Consider the following 22811-nt stretch of genomic DNA (forward strand, 5'->3'; position numbering starts at 1 on the left):
GCAGTGCTTCATGAATTTATTTTATCTGTCAAACTCGCCCATCAAAGTCGGTGGACGGATCCTATGATCTGATTGGTTACCCTGCACACCAAGTCAAGGCAAATTGATATCAGATAATGGAATGATGCAATCAAACAAAACTTTATTGGCAACCGCAAAAAAAAAAAAAAAAACCTGCTAAAAATCAAGTGGACGATTTGGTCCCCTGCTAGCCCCAATGTTGATACAGTGTGTGAGCTGCAGGACTAAATGTCAAAACTTGCCCTCCCTAGAAAGTTTATGGGGGTCTTCCATCAACATTGGAGCCATGTTTTGAAAAACTTCTTCTTCTTCTTTTGGTTCAAGACTTCAGACCAAAGCAATGGATTAGACTAAATTTGCGTTAGCCCCGCCCACTGACTGATGGGCGAGTTTGACAGATAAAATAAAGTCATGAAGCACTGCAACACAGGACCATAAAATGATTAATTAAATAGTGAAATAATAATGTTTTTTTAAATAAAATGAATTGGTATTTTAATGAATTAATGACACATTTAATTAATTATTTTATGGTCTATTTATTTATTAAATTATGGCACTTTTAGTCCTCCGTACATGAGTGGCATGTGAGTCTGATTTCATGTGACATCAAAGAAGTCCTCACTGCACACAATATACGTTGTTCTGCTCCTGTCACCACAAAGGGTGACCAAGTGTTTTAATTACATGCAAATGCTCTATTCAGTTCTATGGTACGTAGTTGACGTATGGTAGAGAACATATCAGGATGTAAGAGGAAGACGAGACTCTCCTTCACCTGAGGTGCAGAAAGTCACACGAGGGGCAGTTCTCTTTTGCCCCAGGCGGCTACAGGAAGGTAGGATGACATTTACATGCCAATGCAACATGAAATGGTCGCTGTCCTGGGAAAGGCATGATCTACACACATCACAGGGTCATCGTTTTGGGAAGAAATAATTAACAACTGTCGTAAAAGTATGTGACCTCCCCCCCCCCCTTCTATTGTATTTACGTCTGAAACATTTGAAAGGCTTCAGAGACGAACACTCAGGGTCTTTTCTCCATGCTGCAAGTATTTAAGAGATTTGCTTCATCAGGCCGAGTGTGAAATTCTTCTGAGAATGAACAACTCTCTACCTCAACAAGGAGAATTTCCCTTACCGTCTCCCAAGTTAAATTGATGCAGACTTATACAAAAACCATGTGTTAAGACAATTATTACAGTTAAGGGGGAACTTAACTACAGAAACATAATGTGTTCTTCAAGTGTAGAAAAATTTCTCCCACAGTTAAAAGCCACAAATTCATCTGGCCTTGATGTGCATGACCTCAAAGCTCGAGCAAATACCACACATGTGGAGGAGGATAGACACAATTTGATAAACTGACACTGAAACAAAGCATGTCCCAGAAACTCTGTTCCCACTTCTCGGTCACACCATTCACAGGATCTGTAAGGCAAAGAGGGAGGGCCAGTGTTGTAGAAATACAATTTCCTTTACAGTCAAGAAACACACTGTACCTGGTAGATGTGAAAGCCTTATACTTCCCACCAATCATAGCTCCAACGAATAAAGAAATAACTCAGTAAGCTGCAGTTTTCCGTACTTGAATGAATGTAAGTTTAGTACAAACATGTCTGATCAAAGGAGACTTTAGCAGAACATTTGGGACAGTTTGACATCTCAGCACTACAGACAACTTTTTAAATCAAACAAAAGGGTACTTCAGGATCACACCACGTGGAGAAAACTCCCAGGTCACCAGTTTTTTTTTTTATGTTGTGGATGATCAGTGCACTTCACTTGTTTGTTTTTCAAAGAGCTTTCTGCAAAGAAAACGCATCTGTTTGTTACTGATCGTTTTTTTTAACCACAGCAGATTCTTTCATATTCCTGCTAAATGAGGAGCCGTGAAGCCATCCATCATTCTACTATTGGAAAAAGGCAGGGTGCAGGAAAAGTATAAAGGGCATCAAAATGACGGGCCTATCCATTAATTAATTCATTTAATTTATATAGCGCTTTTTAAGGACCCAAAGTCGCTTACAGAGATAGGTGTACAGATAGCAAACAGAGATACTACACAAATAAGGGGATAAAACAAAACAAAAAAGAGACAGGCAGACACGAAAAGGTAGTCAACAAACCAGACGCCAGCAGTGCTCTAACACGGAAGACAGCACATAGACAACACAACGACGTCACGCGTCGAATGGATTAGTAACATTAATTGAATATCACGATCCTCCCTGTAAGGTTTAAAACTGAGGGCTGTTTAGGAATGAGGAGATAGTCTGCTGCTGAAATTTACATTGGATTCAATCAGTGGTTCGTCGGTGTGCTTGGGATATCAAGGCTAAGTTTCTCAGCAGAAGCATTTGCTTTCATACAGAAAAAAAGAGAAAAGGGAACTGGTGTTGTGCAGAAAACTCTCTGAAGAATCACTCGGAGACGAGTGGGTTCTGTTCATTTCTGGACTGACCAAACATTTTATACCTCAAATTCTGTCCATCCTAGTTATACAGTTGTGCAGTGATAGTCTGGCAAAGGTCACGATGTTCTTTGTTTTTGTTCTCCCAATGTTACATGTCTTCCCCGGATAATTGTGCAACTTCCAGTCACTCTTCCAAATCTGTGTGTGTATGTGTGTGTATATACTTGTGCATGTGTGCATGTGTGTGTGCATGCTCTCCTATTTGGCGAGAACCCTGCATCAGGATGCTGTTCAGTGTGTGGTCAGATTTCCTGTTTTCGCCATTTTGGAGAGACTTGGACTTCCCTATGGTTATGTGTGTGTTCTGTATGTCCCAATCATACAACATTTATATTCAAAAGTCAATACAGGTCACATAGTCAGGCCAGATTCCCAATACTGGGAAGTTGTGCACCCATCACCCGTTATGCATCTGTCTACCACAGGGAAGTGGAGGTTAGGCACTAATTAGACACTCTCAATGTTAAAGGAACTTTATTTAAAAGAATACATGACGATGAAACAATTACAAAAATCACAGTAGATGACTGGCATTAACTCATACTCACAACGGAGGTAACACAGCAGAACTCATACATGTACACCAGTGTGTATATGTGAACACACACAATAAAAGTTGATGTAACAAGTTCCCCGAAACACTAATGAGGATTATTTTACACCTTATAAAAAAAAGCAATTAGCAACAGAACAGCAAACATCAATAAAATAATACCAAAGCTAAGCTTTCCCTTTGGCTACAGGTGTATAAGCAAAATGTGATTGTAACGAGTAAAACAAGTAACACTTTAACATTCATTGTTTTCAAGATGACAAAATGAAATTTCAAAAACAGAACAATGTCAAACAGGAATATTTTTGGTCCAAAAAAAGAAGTGGTTCTCTGAGTTCAGTCTCCTGATTTTCTTCTTTAGCTACTCTGTTATGCCCTGATGAGGCGTCAGGGTCAGGGATCATGGAAGTGTGTCACATCCATATAAAATAATCAAAGCAGAAAGGCCTTTATAGTCACACACATTAAAAAAAACAAAAAAAACCCACACCTAATTCATATTAATACCTCCAGGATAAATAGCAGGAGGGCTGAGATAAACTCTGGGATAGTACTGTGTTATTATGTTGTTGTCATTCTGCAATAGAGCCATTCTGTTGAGTCTGTAGTTGTTCAGGTCAACTAATGTTAGTGATCCGTCAGCTGGAGGGGTTAACGGAACAGTGCTCGAGTGAGCAGCATTATTGGCTCCAGTGCCAACGTGAGGAACAGCACCTGTCCATGGGGAGTACCGCTGCTGCCGCTGCTGCTGCTGCTGCTGCATTAACTGCAGTATCCGCTGGTGGTTTAGCTGCTGCTGGTGGATTAGCTGCTGCATCTCAAGTGTCACACATTCTTGGTTTATTGGAGTTGGTAAGTGCCCCAAGTAGTTTGCTTGCTGCTTTGGTTGAATCTGGCTCTGGTATAAAACATTTGGCATGTACCCTTCATGATAGTATAAGCTCTCAGTGACAGGAGGGTTGTCTGGTATTGAGTAGCCTGCAACATAAGGAGGAAAGCCTGAAACGTGTCCATTTGTGATGTGAGCCATTTGGCTGTACGGACCATACCCTCCTGAAGCAGCCAGTGCGTCAGTGGGATTTGCTATTTCAACTGTTGACAAACTGTTAGCAACCAGATGGCCTGTGTTCACCTCAGCATGGTCCTGTCCAATATAGCTGCCTAAGAAGTCCTTGTTGGCGAGGTCCCGTCGGGGGGTTATAATGGCGTTAATGGGCAACTGACGATCCACAGTATTTACAGTCTCTGGCTGTGGCATCTGTACTGGGTTAGTGTTGGAGACCACACAGTGGATGGTAGTAGCCTTTATCTGGCTTACATTTTCAAACTGAGCAGTGACACTCTGCTGTGGGTGACTGGGGTCTGCATTGGCAGGCATCATGGTACCCACTGCCTTGGCTTCAGTGCCTCCAAGAAAAAAATTGCCCTTGGCAGTAGGGTAAATGGATTGGCTCTCACTGTTGGAGACAACAGGAGCCGCTGCTGAAAACATCCTCTCGGATGACTCAGAGGAGGGTGGATTATTTGTCACTGTATTTGTAATCGACAGCGACTCTGAATCCCATCTGTTTTGTTTTTTTTTCGTTTTAGATTTAGACTGCACAGACTCTGAATCCCACCTTGGTTCCATACCACTTTCAAATGTATTGCCAGCACAGGAGGCTGTCGTCCCAGGATTATCTGGACCTGACTTCACCTCTCTCATCAGAGCAATTAGGTCCTCAAACTGTACCCGTTCCACACTGGATACATCTAGTTCGGTGGATATGGGCCCGGCGTCTTTGTCCTTAGGGCACAGGATGATAGAGGTTTCAGCAGGGTTAAGAGGAGTGGACTTGGAGGCTGGTTCGATGGTGGGCTGCAGTGAGCTGCATGTGCGTTTGGTTGTTAAATGGTCCTTGATTTGGGGGCTGTTGGAGCAAGGTTTGACTAGTGTTTCAATAGACGTGTCAGCTAGTCTTTTTCTGGTTGGAAAGCATTCATCTCTGGTAGACACAGACACAGTTTGAGTAGTTTTAGGACCAACACTAGGAAAGGATGGGGACTTTGAGCGCACATCCTCCTGTTTCACCTGCAACTCGGGCGTAGACCTCTGGTCCCAAAAGACCGATAGCCCTGGATCTGGCTGCACGCAAGAGCCACTGCAGGTCTCTTGTAAACTGTGACGTGTGCCAGGACCAGGTGGGGGAGAAACGACAGAATCAGCCTTTGAGTAGACAGTGGTGACATCCACATGACTCAAGCCTTTTTGTGGTTTGACACCATGCAAATCTCCCGCTCTAGAAGCCTCTGCAAAATGACGTTTTTCAGTGTTTTGTTGTTCTTCTTCTAAAAAGAAGAGGGGAGATGAATTAGCACGAGAATAAATAATTTGAAAGCAGCAGAAGACATGAATATATGTGTACTTCTAATTGACAGAGAATTACCAAGGAAAACCTAAAAGTATTGCGCAGTTTGTGGTTAGCTGGTAACATAAGTCACAAAATTAAATTAGTGTAGATTCAAAGCCTCGATTCAAAGTGTATGGTGAGGCTCAAAAGTAATGAAATAAATCAACATAGACTCAGTTGACTCATCATAACTCTACTCTAACTCTACTGGGTCACGTTTTTCTGAATTAGTGTTTAAAAAAACATTACTAGAGGGTGCTGTGAAAAAACTAAACAAAAATAAAACTGAAAAAACTAGACCATAATACCATTGTCACATCTTTGGTCTGTCTCATGTGACGTTGTTGGTTGCATCTCTGTGGAAAGGGATTCCATTCGACTCTGCCACGCCTCAGGCTGCTGGTCTGTGCAACAGAAAGGAAAACCCATCGGTCACACCCATGTTCCGTCTGTACAAGTCACTTTAGTTATACAAAGGAGAAATAAATGACCCTGTGACTGGGCCAACGAGAGTCACCGTTTTGTTGCAGGATACTGATGGATAGACGGAGGGTGCTCTGGTTCAGTTCTCTCTCGATGTCTTGCACCATTTTTAAAGCTAAAGGCAAACAGTACAGTTGAAACTTAGACATATTCCTGTGGATCATCAGAACCTCTGCAGACCAATAGATAAAGTTCATTGATACCTTCACTGAATGGAGCGGCCAGAACACGTTCATACAAGTCCTGTCTCAGCAGTATAACCTTTGTGAAACACAAACAGGGAAACAATTTCCACTTTGTGCTTCAACTCCAATAAATCACAATTGTGAAATATTATTTAACAATTCCTTAACACCATTAATAACGCAATCACTCTCAAAAAGACAATAATATATTTAAAAATGTATATCCCATATCTTGCCCACATTACTATTAAAAATCTTTAGATTAAATGCATCATACATAAACCTAATTAGTTACCCGCGCATCCATCTTTTTGAAACGCTCCTGCATTGAGATCATTGCGATGACCCCCTTCATAATTACCAGTTTACAGTCTTCAGTCAGGTCATCATTCAACCGAAACTCCGTATGCTGAGGGTACTTCCTCTTCTGGAAGACATGAACATCATATCATTAAAAAAAAAGAAAAGGTGAGAAATTGTGGCAAATGTTGGTGGCAAACTTTGTCAGCTACTATTGTCATTTTATTGGGACTCCACTCACAGCGTGGTTGTCCTGGTGCGTTCGGCTGACCATGTGTCGACAGATGCTATTGTGGGAGAGCCTCAACCTGCAGCTCTCGCACAAGAAGAACGGGGACCGAGAAATCCCTCGACACTCCCACACAGAATCCAGACCTGATGAGGACACACCATCTTTTACACACTGTATGCTTTTATGAAATGAAACCAAAGGAGTGAAAGGGGTTTTTTTTGTAAGTATGGACACACCCACCTATGATTTCTGATTTTTTCATTCCCTCCACTGTCAAGTATGTGGACAAATGGCTGGTGCCCTGAATTCTTTCACCTGTGACGGACATACAAAAGAACAAATCAGTGTTTTAAATGGCTGTAAAGGAAATTCTCCTTCCAAGTTTGAGAGCTGCTAATTCTCTGGAGAGTTACAGACTGAGTGTGATGAATCAGATCACTTTGAAACATGTGGCATGTAGAAAAGACCCAGACTGCTTTGACCTATATAACCTAAGATAAACAACAGGACAACAATGCTGAATTAATCAGTCAAACATTAAGGTGGTGATCATATCTTGGACAATGGCCCTTTATCAACACTAACCCCATCTATGATCTAGGTAGGGCAGAGAGAAGAACAACAGTTTCCAGAGAAAAATACCTATGTCAGCAAAGGTGAGGAAAAGTAGGGATTGGATGAGACCATGAGCCCATTTTCGGGTTTAAAAGAGGACACCCAATACTTAGAACCTTAGATCAGTTGTTCATGAACTTTGTCTGTGTATGATCTCATGCTTTGTCTGCCGGCAAATTAAGCTCTACTGCACTCAATGATTTTTGAAACTCTGAAAAACAGTAAGAAATGAAGGTATGGACACTAATAAGAAATGATGTGTGTGTAAGCTTCTGTTTGATCTTGCTTTATGAATGCATGTATGAGGATATATGTAGGTGTGTGTGTGTGTGTGTGCGCGTGTAGGTATATATGTAGATATATGCATGCAGGAATATGTGATTGTTTGTATTCTTTATCGTAGAACTCTGGTGAACCATGGAGTGAAAAGCTTCCCATGTTCAACTATATATAGTTAAATATGCACCTATTGTTTAAAAAAAAGAAGAAAAAAAAGGGCAACATTTGGATAATAGAAGAATGAAAAGTCTCAAAATATGTTGTGTGACTTTATCGGTAGTACAGCTGTTACTGTGTGAGAGAATGTACTTGCCAAAATAAAAAATATTTAAAAAAAAGAAACTCTGAAAAAACCTTTTGAAAAAACAAGAGATACTTCCTCAGAGAGAATCATACAGACATCAAATTTATACAGTCATTTCTAAATTTCTTAACAACCGCCATACACTCATATATGCACCTAAACCTACCTTTCAAGATTCTTGTGAGTGCCTGCGATGCACTGTGGTGCCTGGGTTCTGGGCTGCATCCCGAGCGTTTTGGTGCATCTTCTGTATTCTCGCTGGCTCTGGATTGGTTCTGCTGTTCTGTATTCACTGAAGCAGCAGAAGGGAGCAGGTCTGTTTCAAAGAAATTTGCAGGTGATGTCTTCTGAGCATCCCGTAACTCTGGGTCACTTCTCTCCCGGCCTAGGTCAGGGATTTGGGCAAATCCACCCGACTCTTTGTCAGTCGCAGGAGGATCTGCATTACTCTGAGGTGTCTCGATTTTCACTGCTGGGAGGGAGGGATGCAAGAGATCGTGGATTGTGTAAATGAGTGTTGATGCAGAAGGAGGAGGAAAAGGTACAAACAATAGCAAGACAATGCAAGATACAAAAGCTGAAAGGGAAGGCTCTGTGTTTACCTGGACTCTCAGTAGCAGGGTTGAAATCAACGGTAGCTGGGGCCTCCACTGCCTCCTGTTTAATATAGACTAAAAAGAGAGGAGATAGTATGAGTCCAGCTGGAAATATCATAATTATGATTTTCTGTCAGGGAATGTCATGTGATGACCAGGGTTGCCAGGTTTGTGGTTTTCCAGCAGAATTAGGCAACTTTTTGTTGTGGGGACCTTATTCCTCTCTGAGGATGGCTTGCGCATTCAGTCATGGCAATAAATCAATATTATTGAATGTGTATTCATGTGTATTAATATGGCAAAATACTACCTCTCTGAGTTAGAATTTTTCAATAACTACCAATTGCATCTTTAATTCAGCAAATATAAAAACCTGTTAACACAAATACATAGTGTACATAATAAAAAAACCTGGGAATCTACAGGATATATTGCATCACTTAAAATAAGGTAAACTAAAATACTAACAGTAAATACATATCCAATCTATATCTGTATTCAAAAATGTGATTAAAATACACTGACTTAATATTGTACTTTTTTTAGTTTGATTAAGGCATAGCATTAATGACCATAATATGTTAACATCTTTACATTCATGTTATCCAGGTAGGGAGGAAGAGGAACAAATGAAGAGAAAGCGACAAGATGAAACATAATGTGTCAGTCCAATAATTCACATTTCAACAAAGTTATACTTTAACTCTGATAATATCCTGTATCTACTTACATAGGGTCATTTTAGGACCAAAGCTGTTTAGGGAAAACTGATTTTTATTGCTTGCATACAGACAATTTATTGTGTTACTTTGTAGATATTGCAATGAATTGGACTGGACTGAACAGTAAATGGTTTTGGGGAAGCGCATATTTTGAGCTCCCATATTGAACTGCTGTTGTCACACAGACCTGGCAACCCTGGTGATGGTACACAGACATACCTGCTATGTCTGCGCTTTGAACACTAGGAGTAGTTATGAGGTTTGGTAGATCTGGTTGATTTTTTTCATGGGATTTTTTCGTGGAGGGAAGTGGGTCTGAAATCCGGTCATCAGCTTCTGTCTCTGAGATCTTCAAGTTCCAGGCTCCGTCTGCCTGACCCGCAGCAAGATTTTTATCCTCAGTTTCTGAACAGAGAACAGCATCATGTTAATAAGTATGGCATGGACCCAAGAGTCTTGGACAATATGTGTACGGGTCTCACCTGGACTCTGGACCAATAGTGGATGGAGCTGATGTTTGTCCTGCTCTGATTGGTTATCAGTAGAAACAGACATCCCTGAGAGACAAAATTGTTGTAATTGGTATGATGAATTTCCATACTTCTGTTTTCCATTCACAGGTCAGCAACACTTCATAATAACCATCATTAATAAATGGTTATGTATAGTTAATTAAACTTTACTGAATTGCTATATCATAGTTACAACTATGCAACGCTTTGTAATCTAATGACAGTATTTATTAACCATTTATCAAGGGTAAAATGTGTTTCTATGTGGACGTAAAATGCAGACACATTTGAAACTTGCTGTTCAGAGCTGACAAGGATTTACCATCATCTGGGCTTGAAACTTCACACTGACTGGGGGAGTCCACTTGCAGTCTCAACACCTCTGCAGCGTCGGCTGATGCTTCTGATTCTCTTTTTCTCAACATTGTTTCCAGTCTGTCGAGAGCTGGGAATAAAAAGAGAGAATTAATAATTGACAATGACCATATTTTTTTGCAAAGTTGATCATTTATTACATCGTATTTCATTGAATACAAATAAATAGACTTTACAACCACAGTAGCTATCCATTTCCCTTTTAACAGTCAAGTACACTTGAATTAAATATGTCAAACCTTAGCCCTAAAACAGCAAAAAAAATAAAGCAATAACAACCATATTAAGGTCAATTGGTTCATTATGTATCAAATGATGACAAGTGCATCACGTTCAGACAATGGTAGACTTACAACTCAGAGCTCTAAACTAAAGATTTATGGAATCTGGTCATTGCAGCAAAGAAAATGTTACTGTTGTTTTACTAAGCTACAACATATTTCATAATTCAGTGCCGTCACTGGCAATAAAGTAGTCTTTATACCAGCCAATGGGACTGCAGATGTAAATTAGCCCAAGGCTAACTCTGGTGCAATGCATTAAATGGTCACATTTATGTTTTAATTGCACATTGTCCCTTACAAATAAAATTGAAATAAAATAAACCTGATCATACTTATAAATTCAACATAGAGTCAGATAGTTTCTATCAGTGGTTGATTTGAGTGGTTGTCTTCAATTTAATTATATAATCATAATTCAAATTCCATCATTTTTACATTGACAATATTATGTGCTGAGTAACTACTAGATGCAAATTTTTCAAAAAATATTCTGATTGTGTTTTTTAGATAAGAATATAGATTGCTAACCACTGCACCACAGTGCTGCCAAGACCAACATTTACCTTCTTTATCTGGAAGAGCAGCCAGCTTGTTGTACTCATGCATTGTTACTTCAATTTTCTAGCAGAGAGAAAGACATACAATTACAATTTAAAAAACACATTCCATCTCACTTTACTACTCGTGAACATTTGTTCTTTCACAAGTCTGCAGTTCTTTCTGTTATTCCATCAATCTTGATTCCTTCAGGTATTTGATCTTTTCTTACAGTGAGTAAGATTTTATCAATTAGGGTTTGCAAACACAAGATTCAAAGTCGTAAGCACACCAGAAGCACACGCCCCCTGACACAGCCAAATGTACCACCTGCAGCCCTTATAACCTGCATGCTGTTATTGGCTGTAGATTTCACACCCACTTTACAAAGGCTGATGACCAGAAACATACCGAACACAGCAGAATAAGGCAATGGGGAGGCATTAGTTCTCAACCTCGGGTTGGCTAGTTTCCAACGGTTGCCAGATGGTTGTGGAGAAAAAAATACAATTCAACATTTCATACTGGGGAATATTTTTTTACATTACATTGCCAGTGATATAATTTACCTTAAAATAAGTAAAAACTTTAATTTAGTGTTTACAAGAGTCAAAGTGTGCCTGCTCGTGAGTACTGACTGAACATGCTAAGAAACAACCATGTTTTTTTAATTTGGCCCTTTCTAGTTGTTGTGAGTCAAAAGTGCTGTGAGTAGGTGGGTAGGTCTTGAACAGCAACCTGATTTTTTTGAGAATCGGGACTCGAAATTGTGTGTATTCACAGTTATGGCATGTGGAATTAAGTGATGATTAAGAATTTATTTTTGTATGAGCCTTTACTTGAAATGGAAAAGCTCAGTCTGCATTTATCGGTTTTATCTACATAAACCACTAGCTACAAATTGAATGTCTGATGGCAGAGCTCCTACAAAAGAAAATTTGTTGTATCTTGTGTAGTAGAAAAATGCTGCACATGGGATATCTTTTAAGTGACTGACTCCTTACATTGCCCGTCAGGCCAGGAATGTTGTTTTGGACAAAACCTTGGTGCCAGTACAGACAGGGGTAAGGTTTTATGCCTTGTTCTTATGTTTGTTATGTTACCAACCCCCACTTATCTCATCCTTGGCTTGGAGCCAAGTGTGGTGATGTATGATCTACAGATGTGGGTGTAAGTTTGGGTTGTGTGCATGTAGATAAGAAAACCCACAAGAGGATGTTTTGTGCCTTCAGCCACCAACATTGCATGTTGATGGCTGAAGCGTCCACTTGCAAGTGTTTGAATAAAGAAAGACTACTCTCTCCTTTGGTCGGTCCCCTGTTCACTAGAAATTGCCACGACATCTTGTTTCAATTTGTAATCTATATGTACATGATAAGTCAGCGTCTCCATAGATTCCCAAATATGTATGGGAGGAAACTTGTTAATTGTGTGTGTTATGGACAGTAACTGGTTGATCTCACTGGAAGACAACAATTATTTCTTCTGTCGTTTTTGGATTGATAAAAACGAAAAGTTCTTTGCAGACTATTCAACCAATATAACTGTACAATACTGATAAATACCAGGATCATAAATAAAGAGAAACTGTGTAAATATACCGACATTTGGGTAGAGCACAAGAAAAATAAATGCTATGCAGTCATATTGGTGTAGCGCTGCTGCAAGCGATAAAGATCGAAAAAGTAACTGATAAGACAGTTTACGCTACATTTTGCAGAATCACGTTTTTGTACAATCCAGTAAAACCTCTCATTGTTTTTAGCAAAATGGTTATTCACAGCTCACTTTAATTAATCTGCTTTAATGGTGGGGTACAACATATAGTAAAATTAGGTGTGGAATGGTTCATCAAAAAAATCTGTCCCATTTGGTACGCTTGTCACGGTTCAGGGCATGTGTGTACCGTTTGAGAAAAAGAAGTTGCGCGTGCCTATAAACCATTTACTGAAGAGGTGAAGCGTGTACACTCCAGAGCAGCAGGTGGCTTTACTGAGCTGGATGCCAACCGCCAGTAAACAAGAGGAAGAAGGAGCGAAGCGGTGTAGCAGATAGTAATAGAGTATCTTTGGGTCAGCTGTGGAGACGTTTGTGGGCGTGGCGAGTGGAAAAGAGTCAGAGCTAGAAGATGCGCGAGCAGCACTGTAAAGGTCTGCTTTATGGGACCACTTTGCATTTAGAGTGACCTACGATGACGGCGGTATGAAAGTTGTTGACAAAATTGCAACAGTGAGCAAGCATTGTGCAACACGTTGTTTATGCAAACAGTAACACGACTAACATGTTAGCTCATCTGCAAAGAAATCATCCCAGTGAGACAACTGGCAGCGCAAGGAGGAAAGGGAAAGAGTCGACAGGACAACTTCTGCTCCCCGCAGCTTTTGAACAGCCTTACAGTGACGAGTCAGACAGGGCAAAATGCATAACGAAAGGAGTAAGGTATTTCATAGCTAAAGATATGCAGCCTTTTGCAGTGGTGGAGGGTGCAGGATTTCGCTGTATGATGAAAACACTCGAGCCGCGATATAAAATAAAATCCCCTCCCGTAAACACTTCATCAACACAGTATTTCCCACACTTCATGAGGAGACCCGATGAGGAATTGTTAAAGAGTTGTCTGACTTGGCCTATGTAGCGCTTACTAGTGATAGATGGACCTCCAGGGCTACTGAAAGTTTCCTGACTGTGACTGCCTGTTACATTACATTAGTGACAGTGAATAACTATTTGTTCTTAGCATTTGTTAAAGATAACTTTCTTTGCCAAATAAATGAAAAGCATGTTGGAACTAGCAATATCACCTCTCTTGCAGTGCCAGAATTGACCTACTTTTAACCTGACACAATGATGTATCAAATGTCAGACTGCCTCATTCTTTTAGTTTCAACCTGACTATACAAGACATAATTGATATTCCTAACGATCAATGTATACCGAACCAAAAACCGTGACAACAAAACCGTGATATGAACCGAACCGCGGATTTTGTGAACCGTTCCACCCCTAAGGAAAATCAACAACCACACACAGACTGTCAATTCTGGGTGATTTTGAATGGTCACCTGCATGCACTGGGATCCCGATGCCCTTTCCTGTTCATCCAAGCGTGCCACTATCTCGTTGAAGTTCCTCGGTAACTCTTCTGACATGTTAGTCCACTCAGGGAACTTATTTTCCTAGTAAGAACATTGAAAGCATGCAGTTAGCGTCTGCAATAAAGCCTTGCTTTTCAAGCTTTTGACCTTTCTTTACAACAAGACTTCTCACATACCAAATACTTTAATTGGTGGCGGTGGCTGGCAAAGTGAATGGACCCGGAAAAGTGCAATTTAACAGAGCACAACAGACAGTAGACTTGCTGCCTTTCTTCACATGTTACTCTTACCATCTGGTTTAAACCTATTGAGACAAATACAACAACCTCAGATTAGAATGAAAGAAAAACCAATTCATAGAGACTTACTGAGCGATTGTCCCTATGTAATTCATAGACATACTTACCGACTTTGAGATGACGTTCACCTGGCTTTGTCTTACTTGCAGAGTGATGTGCTGGCTCTGCGGCTGGACTCTTGTTTCCAGACCTGACAGACTTGGAGGTATGTGATGGCTCTGTGTGTTGATTCTTGCTGTTGGACCTAACAGACATGAGCGCAGTCGGGTGCGGAGATACAGGTGCGTTACTCTTTGGTGCAACGTCAGCATTCAGCCCCAGTGAATTCCTCCTCAGTGCAGTCTTTGCAGAGGCTGCAGTATTTTCATGTGTCACCTTGGATTGAGAAACAGCTGGACTTTGGGATGCAGTTTCAGAACCTTTAGAGGCGATTTCAACTTTGGCGGTTGAACAGGAATTGGGTTTGTGTGCAGTCTGTTTGGTGTGGGTTGAAGTGGCACATTTGGAGGCAGCTTTACTAGATGTGGAGGTGGTGGGGCTGGTTGTGGTAAAACTGGAAGTGGTGACTCCAAGACTGGAGTTGGGTGCTCTCGATTTGTTGGTGTCTGACATAGAACTGGTTGACCTGGCTGCACATTTGGAGATGGTCAATGTGAATTCAGTGGTGACAGCATTGACAGTTGACTCAGACACTTTAATCTGGTTCATTTCGTCACCCTCTTTTGATTTACGGGTGGCTTGAGGTGGTTTGGAGGAGGTTCCAGTCATTGGAACCACAGCTGCAGTTACTGAGGACGGCTTTGCCACAGAGTCTTCTGAATCATTATCGATGTCCATGGCCATCACCTTTCAAATGAAACATCCATATTAACTAGACTGCTGAATTTTTAGCTGCCAAAGAACGATGCAACTAAACAGTAACTGTCGATCAAATGTTTGTTAAAGCAACATTATGTAACTTTTTACTCATAATAACAGCTTCAGAATGGGAGGAGCTCCTTCAATTCAACTTCTGTATAAGAAATGCTGATCTGATAATTGACTAACCTGGTAGTCGGAAAGGGCGACTGAGACAGAAGTGAATTCAGGCCAACTGAAATGCTGAACTGACCTCAGTGTCTTCACGGCTATTTGGATAAATAAACAGAATAAAGAAATACTGTACAGTAAAAAAGCAGACACATACGGAGCCCCTTAAGGGACATGGAGGAAAAAAAAAAATGATGGGTGAAAAAAAAAAAAGATGTCATTTTTGCGGGATCTCGCAAAGGTTTTGCGAGATCTCGCAAAGGTTTTGCGAGATCTCGCAAAGGTTTTGCAGGATCTCGCAAAGGTTTTGCGAGATCTCGCAAAGGTTTTGCAGGATCTCGCAAAGATTTTTTGCAAGATCTCGCAAAAACTTTGCGAGATCTCGCAAAACCTTTGCGAGATCTCGCAAAGACAATTCTCATCTTTAGCTGACAGGAACTCAAAATAATGACTATATTTCCAGCTAGAAAATGCGCATCTCTCTCCTCCCTTCATTGTTGTTTGTGTCTGTATCGCTGCGTGGTGTTACACGTGAGTTGTGCTCATGCTGAAAACGTGAATTGTGGCACACGTGACATCACTCCCCGAGTCAGGAAGAAAGCAGAACTATATATTTTTACTAAGGAAAATGACAGAAATAATGATAAGTAACTTTAATCTGATTACTAGTTTGTAAATGTTGACGTGTTAGATTACTCGTTAATGAAAAAAGTGGTCAGATACCGGCATCACTGTGCAGAGAGTCTTTTTTTAAGGGGTCCGGGGAAATTTTGAAAATTTTGAAAACTGGGCTGTTTAATGATGCAATTTCAACATAGTTTGAGAAGGAAAGGAAGGCCAATCGTTGGGTCCTCATCGTCATATTTTAATCACAAATAAAGCTAATTTTCCCTCACTATAGGCCTACTGAGTATTTTTTATATATTACAGCCTATAATAAGACCTGTGCTGTGTGCATAGGCTATAAGAGCAGGTAGAACATTCCTTATTATAATTTCTTGGCTTCATTGACTATCTGCATCAGGCCTGCAGGAGGCTTTGTAGGTAATAAGAGACAAATATCGTCATTTAACATCGTCAATAAACCCACAAACGTAATAAAAATCTGCAGCATTTAATGTTATAAACCCACAAATGTAATACATTTTCCACAAACGTAAGAGCCGCCGCCTACTATATATAGGCTATAGCGGATCCCCTGTGACCAAAGTGTCAGCTGGACTTCAGAAGGGCCAGAATTCAAAACTACTAGAGCGGCCGTAAGCTGTCATTTGGACCGCTAGATTTAAACTCTATAATCTGTCATGTAAATACCCAACTGAGTGATGAATGCATTCATGTGTCATGATATTTAAAAAAACAAAAAAACAAAAACGAAATAACTCCAAAATTAACACGTTAAGAAGTTTAATTATACATTTATCAATATTCACATCATCGCACATAGTAAACTGTAATCATTGCATATTTACACAAGATTTTAATAGAGAAACACATAGAAAATTAATAACTAAAAGTAACTTACTTGACTATGAAACATTTTATTTTAACACTTAATATATAATAAAACAATAATAGTAAAATAATTATCGAAAAAGCTGGAAACGAGCTGATCTAAAACAAACAAAGAGCCGTAGTGATCACTGGTCACATCTCCGCACATTACCTCCCCTCTCGTACAGTTACACACGGGCTTGTGGCATTTCAAGTGTCCGGTGTTTGGTTCCGTTTGCAGCGGACCGGCACTGCCTCCGTGTCCGTGTCAGCGAAGATGGCCAGTTGCGATCTTCTATAACATCCTCCTCGACCTGGCTGGGATCAATGCCCGCATCTTGTTCAAGGAGTGCTCAAAGTGATCGAAACGGCTCTTTTTTTTTGTTTTTGTTTTAGATCAGCTCGTTTCCAGCTTTTTCGATTATCATTATTTATTTTATTATATATTAAGTGTTAAAATAAAATGCTTCATAATCAAATAATTACTTTTAATTGTTTTTTCTTGTTCTGGGTTTTCTCTATTAAAGCCTTGTGCAATAATTACGGTTTACTATGATATCGATTAATGTATAATTAAACTAGTTAAAATGTACACTTTGGTGTTATTTCGTTTTTTAAAAAAATATCATGACACAATGCATGCATTCATCACTCAGTTGGGTATTTATATGAGACATTATAGGGTGTAAATCCAGCGGTCCAAATGACCGCTTACGGCCGTTCCCTGCGCACTCGCCCGGCTGCCGGCTGCGCATAGAGATCGGTGTTGTCCGTCGAGCTCGGAGGACGGCTTATTTTAGTACAAAATCAGGGTTTTGGTCCTTGTAGCTCATAGTCTATGCTATTATGGTGGGACAGAGGCATCATTTGTGTTTGAAAAACGTTTCACTTCAGATTTATTGATCATCCATTGAAGTTCGAATCTGTGAATATCTTTCCAACTTTACCGAACGACCAGCAGTGTTGCAGCTTTTGCGGGATCTCGCAAAGGTTTTGCGAGATCCCGCAAAAACTCTTTGCGAGATCTCGCAAAACCTTTGCGAGATCTCGCAAAACCTTTGCGAGATCCCGCAAAAATGACATTTTTTTTTTTTTTTCACCCATCATTTTTTTTTTTCCCCATGTCCCTTAAGGGGCTCCGTAGACACACAAGCTTTCGAAAATAACTCAAAATGACTGAAAGATGTACCCATACCTGAGTTAAAGTTTTGTCTTGAGATTTTATTGTAAGTCTCTTCATCCAGATCAACCACCTGAGGTCAAGACATAAATAACAATCAATAATTCATTATCAAATTTTGCTTGCATCTGTCAACTACTTAGACCTTTTCTTCAACATGATCCAGCTCTGAGCAAAGTAAAATGATTTCATTTTTATCTCAATTTATGAAACGACAGTTATAACCATGTCCACAGATAGAAGACCCATGACCAAACCTGAGCCGCTCCATATCCATTATCCTGTTCACACAAAGCAGCAGAACATCTTATGTCCTTCCCCAAGGGCTTAACTGCTACAGGTGAGAATTCCTGTGACCCCTAAGGTCAAAAACATGCACAGGAAAAGGCATTACTTCAACAAAGCATTTGATATACATGTACAGAAAATACTATAGACAGCAGAGAGAGCTCAGAGTAAGGGGTTTTGGAGAAAGGGCATGAAGCGTTTGTAGTGACCAAGATCTGTACTCAAATGTATATCACCATGCTTAAAGTGACCAGCTGCTCTCTTATGAGTAGCTGTGCAAGTCAATATTCTAGTAGATGTTTATGTTCTTTTTGTAACTTGGTGTAGCAGTTGTTAGAAAAACTTTCTTTTTAGCAAATTCTGTGTACACAAACAATGTTCTCAATGCTCGTGTTCATGTGTAGAGAACCTGGTGATACTACAAGCAAAGTTTCATGTTGTGTCGAGCCTTCTTAGTGTTTTAAAAATAACGATTTAGATGCTAGTGTAAGAGTGCCCCAGCACTCCACTGAACATGAGCTTGCCCGAAAACAAAACTACTGTAAATCTTAAAAATGCCTCTTACAACATAATTATGCTTTTACACAAAGGTTTAACTCATATACATTCACAAAAAAGGCCTAGGTTGCATTTTGGCGAGAGTTTTGCTTTAATGAGGGGATCTCTTCCGGGCCAGTATGGAGAGGAGGAACATTTTTAAAATCTTTAATGTACAAGACAGACGTGTAAAACACAAATGTACTCACAATCAGAAACATCTTCTGGTGGTCAGCTCCAGTAACATGGCAGATGATGTCCCTCTCTAGGATCTTCAGAGAGCAGCACCCACACAAGTAGATCGGGTCATGCTCATTACAATGGCATTCAATAAGTGCACCTAAGCCTGAAGGAAATACAATTAATATTATGGTGTTAATCTCCCCTCTGGCTCAAAATGTTCTTATTCACAGAAATGATTTAGTTTACAAATGAATGTAAGGCTAGATAGATGTGAAGGAATCAAAATATGAAAAGTGCATTCTGTTTTCCCATTTGCTCTTTGACCTTACACTTTGTTTGTTGTTTGTTACACATGTTTGAAAGCAGTTGAACTTTCCAGATGGTTGATACCCATAAAAATTTTTATAAAAAAGAGAGATTGGCTAACATTTGTGGGTAATGAACATGCAAGTTTGGTTAAATCTCCACCATTTTGTACTGACCAATTACAGGCTCTCTGTTCTTCATCTGGACATATTGCCACAGTTGAGCTGCTTGTTGGGGGCTCACGGCAGTAGGTACTGTAAGAACACCAAAAACTGCACTGTAGTAACAAAAACACTGAGAAAAATCTTCCACAAACTTCAATACAGCAATTACATACCATCATCCTTTGCATTATCTGGACTTGTTTTGCCACTCTTCCGCTTATCTGCCATGGTCACACTTGGCAGGTTTTGGGGTTCTTTGCAAGATGCATCTTGTTTGGAGTTGAGCCGCTGCCTTTTATGGCCAATTTCTTTCTCCACAGCCTCATCAGCACATGTATCATCCTGGGATTTTTCCAACATGCTGCTTGGCCTCTTTCTTTCACCTTCATTCTTCACCAGGACATCTTTGCTACTTTTGCTCTTTTCTTCTCCAGAGTCTGTTCCACTCGCTTTGTCTGTGTTCTGGCAGTTTTCTCCAGTCTCTCTGATTGGTTTTCTCACTATAGGCTCCTCTATCTTCAACTCCTTTATCACTAAAGGATCTTCTATCTTCTCCTCCTTTATCACTAAAGGATCTTCTATCCTCTCCTCCTTTATCACTACAGGCTCTGTCTTTTCCTCCTTTACCACCATGTTAGTCTCCCTACCTGCATTCTTTGTCTCATCTGAACCACTTTTTGAAAACACCTCTGTTCTCCTCTCTGATTCTTTTCCATTTGGTGAAGAAGGCGTCTTGTGGTCTCCCTTTCCTGCATTTTTTCCACTTCCTACACCATGCGTACTGGATATCCCACTGTTGTTTGTAGGGTTCTGACTGGTCTGTTTCACAGATCCCTGCATCATCTGGCGATTTTTGTTACTGTCTTCTCTCACAAGGCCTTTGAAAACGTTTCTGGGGACTAAGAAACATATAGATTTTCAAAATACATGTTTAATTTTAATTATCTGCAAAGCTTTATCAAGTATCCGCAACGTATGCATCAATACAAAGGCAAAAATACATCAAAATGAAGCAAATAATGGCTGAGGTGAAAAGGTAAGTCATGGTGGATTTACAGGCAGACAAATGTTCTCCCATAGTATTTTTCTTAGCTGCTACAACAAGTTACAAAAAGAACAAACATCTACCAGAATATTGACTTACACAGCTTCTTTTGAGGTTTTATTGGGGGTGCAAGCTTTCCATTCCCAGTTCTCTTCTTTGCAGACCCCAAGATGGTTACCGCTGGAATAGCATAAATAGCACAGGTATTGTCAAGGAACCAATTCAATGCCAATGCAAATAGTGAGTAAATCAGGGAAATATACACACTTACCTTTCTCGTAGGAGCAGGGCTCCCAGATGGGCCTGTCCAATTTTATTACCTTCAAAAGCAGACAACATTGAAACTTAAGCAAAAATGCAAGATTAGAAATGTTACATGAAGCTATACACTCAACTCTCATACATAGAACCAGGGGCATTGCCAGACACTTTTTACCGGGGCTGTGCACGTGCCCCGGTAAACATGCGCTGTGCACCCCCTGTAAAATTCCAGATGAAATTTCACGTTGAGTCTATTTTTCATCACAGACAGTTTATGATCACAGAATGGAGTAGTTGACAGCTCCTGTGACAGGTGAAAGCAGGAGAAGATGCAGGTGGACACATAGAACCCAAGCAACTGGCACTATTCAAACTGTTGTAGCAGCTGTATCTTTCCATTGTTTAAAGGTTAAAATTAGGTTAAAGCAATGACAACGCTTTCAAAAAGTCCCAACAGCAATTCTAATTGTATTACTATCAAGGAACAACAAAGATAGAATTGTGTTAGATCGCGCTAAAAGTTAATGTCAGTTAGTGTCCTTTCCTTTCTCCATACATTACAATATATGTAGGTAGGTAGAAAGGAGATCATATCATTTCCGTTGCAGTACATTGTTGTTCAGTCTTCACCAATAGTATAGTACATATGTGTTTTAACAGTACAATAGTGATTCTTAATTGTATCTCCACACACTGCTCCAAAGTAAAATCAAAAAACATCTACATCTATTAAAAATTAAATGTTCTTTAAATGGCATAATTTGGCTGCCAATTTGTCAGAAAACAAATTAGGTTTGGTCTCGCAATGTAGGCTATAATGTCTGGAGTTTGTTTTTGTTTTTTTTAAAGATTTTTTTTTCTTTTCTGGCATAGACACCTTTATTAAGCAGTAGACAGATAGGAAATATGGGAGAGAGAGGGGGATGTGACATGCAGCAAAGGACCTCCGGCCGGAATCGAACCAGGGTCGGCTGCATATGTGGCATGCGCTCTAACCACTCAACCACCTGCGCGCATGTCTGGAGTTTGTAGTGTTCTATCAACGTAATTTATCTTGCATCATTATTAAATTTTTTTTATCTACATATGTGCAAAATTGTGACTGATGCTTAATTTTAGGAAGTTGAGGAGTGCTGACTCTGACTCCGATTGGTGGGTTACGTCACAAAATGCCTACTCTGACTTCACAGATACCAAATCTGACTTCGACCTATGCTGAAAGGTTGGAACCCCTGTGGAGGTGTGAATGTACATAAAGCTATATAAATGGTACAGAAATATAAATTCTGGTAAAGAATACCTGTAACTGCGATACGCAGTGAATCCGTGCTGCCTGTTTGGCTAAGTCCAATAAGGTCTTTGCATCAGTGCTTGGAGTCAGCGAGCCTGGGTGGAAACGGTCCTGCACACACACCAAGCATAGAGATAAATGTTTAGTTGAGTAAGCAGTCAGTTTTTCCAACAAGTTTTTGTTTGTTCTTTCATGCATGCTCAATAGACAAAGCCACAATTGGCACACCTGAATTAAGGTGATGACATCATTTCACAATATACCCATGGTAATGCAGTTTTGACAAATCAGACTCTTGGAAGGCATTCTCAAAAACCTCCCCAAAATAAAATATTTGTTTTGCTTAGCCTATTTTGTGACATTCCTATTCTTATTTGTGTGTTTTTAGCAACTTCAGCTAATAAACAGTATTGAACAGTACAGCAACACCTTAAGACAGATAAAAGAGAATAAACTGTATTGAACACATAATATAATATCTGGCATTTGGTGGTGACACGTAGTATGGCATTTTATCAATCTATTAGAAACAAATCAGGAATTATCAATACACTTTAAAGTGCTGCAAAATTACTTACAGTAGTTTTTGTTTCTTGTATTATTAATTTAACAGCAGTCACAGTATCTATTATAAGGTAAAACATGCACACAAAAAAAGATGAAAAATGGCCGATTTAATTAGACGCTGCATCTTTAATACTTGATGAAAGATTAATTGAAAACCAGGTAGGGAGCAATCTCTCTTCCCACCATAGCTTTATAAATTCCTGATC

General features: G+C 39.9%; 1 protein-coding gene across 5 annotated transcripts in view; it reads right to left on the reverse strand.

Moving 5' to 3' along the window:
• Window positions 1-2956: 2956 nt before the first annotated feature.
• The window catches only part of LOC115579427 (uncharacterized), a 58150-nt gene continuing 38295 nt past the window's right edge, over window positions 2957-22811 (reverse strand). For 2 of the 5 annotated variants that reach the window (XM_030412960.1, XM_030412957.1), the window contains exons 26-50: window positions 22048-22149; window positions 20758-20806; window positions 20586-20666; window positions 19615-20340; window positions 19454-19531; window positions 18998-19134; window positions 18221-18322; window positions 17979-18036; window positions 15308-15387; window positions 14368-15106; window positions 14138-14265; window positions 13929-14042; window positions 10893-10950; window positions 9993-10115; window positions 9641-9715; window positions 9378-9563; window positions 8443-8511; window positions 8007-8312; window positions 6883-6957; window positions 6652-6785; window positions 6406-6537; window positions 6129-6186; window positions 5960-6040; window positions 5751-5846; window positions 2957-5380 (exon numbers count right to left, since the gene is read on the reverse strand). In XM_030412960.1, coding sequence (XP_030268820.1) covers window positions 3543-5380; window positions 5751-5846; window positions 5960-6040; window positions 6129-6186; window positions 6406-6537; window positions 6652-6785; window positions 6883-6957; window positions 8007-8312; window positions 8443-8511; window positions 9378-9563; window positions 9641-9715; window positions 9993-10115; window positions 10893-10950; window positions 13929-14042; window positions 14138-14265; window positions 14368-15106; window positions 15308-15387; window positions 17979-18036; window positions 18221-18322; window positions 18998-19134; window positions 19454-19531; window positions 19615-20340; window positions 20586-20666; window positions 20758-20806; window positions 22048-22149 — 5625 coding nt within the window. In that variant the 3' untranslated portion in view covers window positions 2957-3542. The remainder of the gene's footprint in view (window positions 5381-5750; window positions 5847-5959; window positions 6041-6128; window positions 6187-6405; window positions 6538-6651; window positions 6786-6882; window positions 6958-8006; window positions 8313-8442; window positions 8512-9377; window positions 9564-9640; window positions 9716-9992; window positions 10116-10892; window positions 10951-13928; window positions 14043-14137; window positions 14266-14367; window positions 15107-15307; window positions 15388-17978; window positions 18037-18220; window positions 18323-18997; window positions 19135-19453; window positions 19532-19614; window positions 20341-20585; window positions 20667-20757; window positions 20807-22047; window positions 22150-22811) is intronic. The other 3 variants (XM_030412958.1, XM_030412961.1, XM_030412959.1) reach the window with 3 other exon arrangements.

This window comes from Sparus aurata, chromosome 3 (assembly GCF_900880675.1).
Source record: "Sparus aurata chromosome 3, fSpaAur1.1, whole genome shotgun sequence".
Lineage (NCBI taxonomy): Eukaryota > Metazoa > Chordata > Actinopteri > Spariformes > Sparidae > Sparus > Sparus aurata.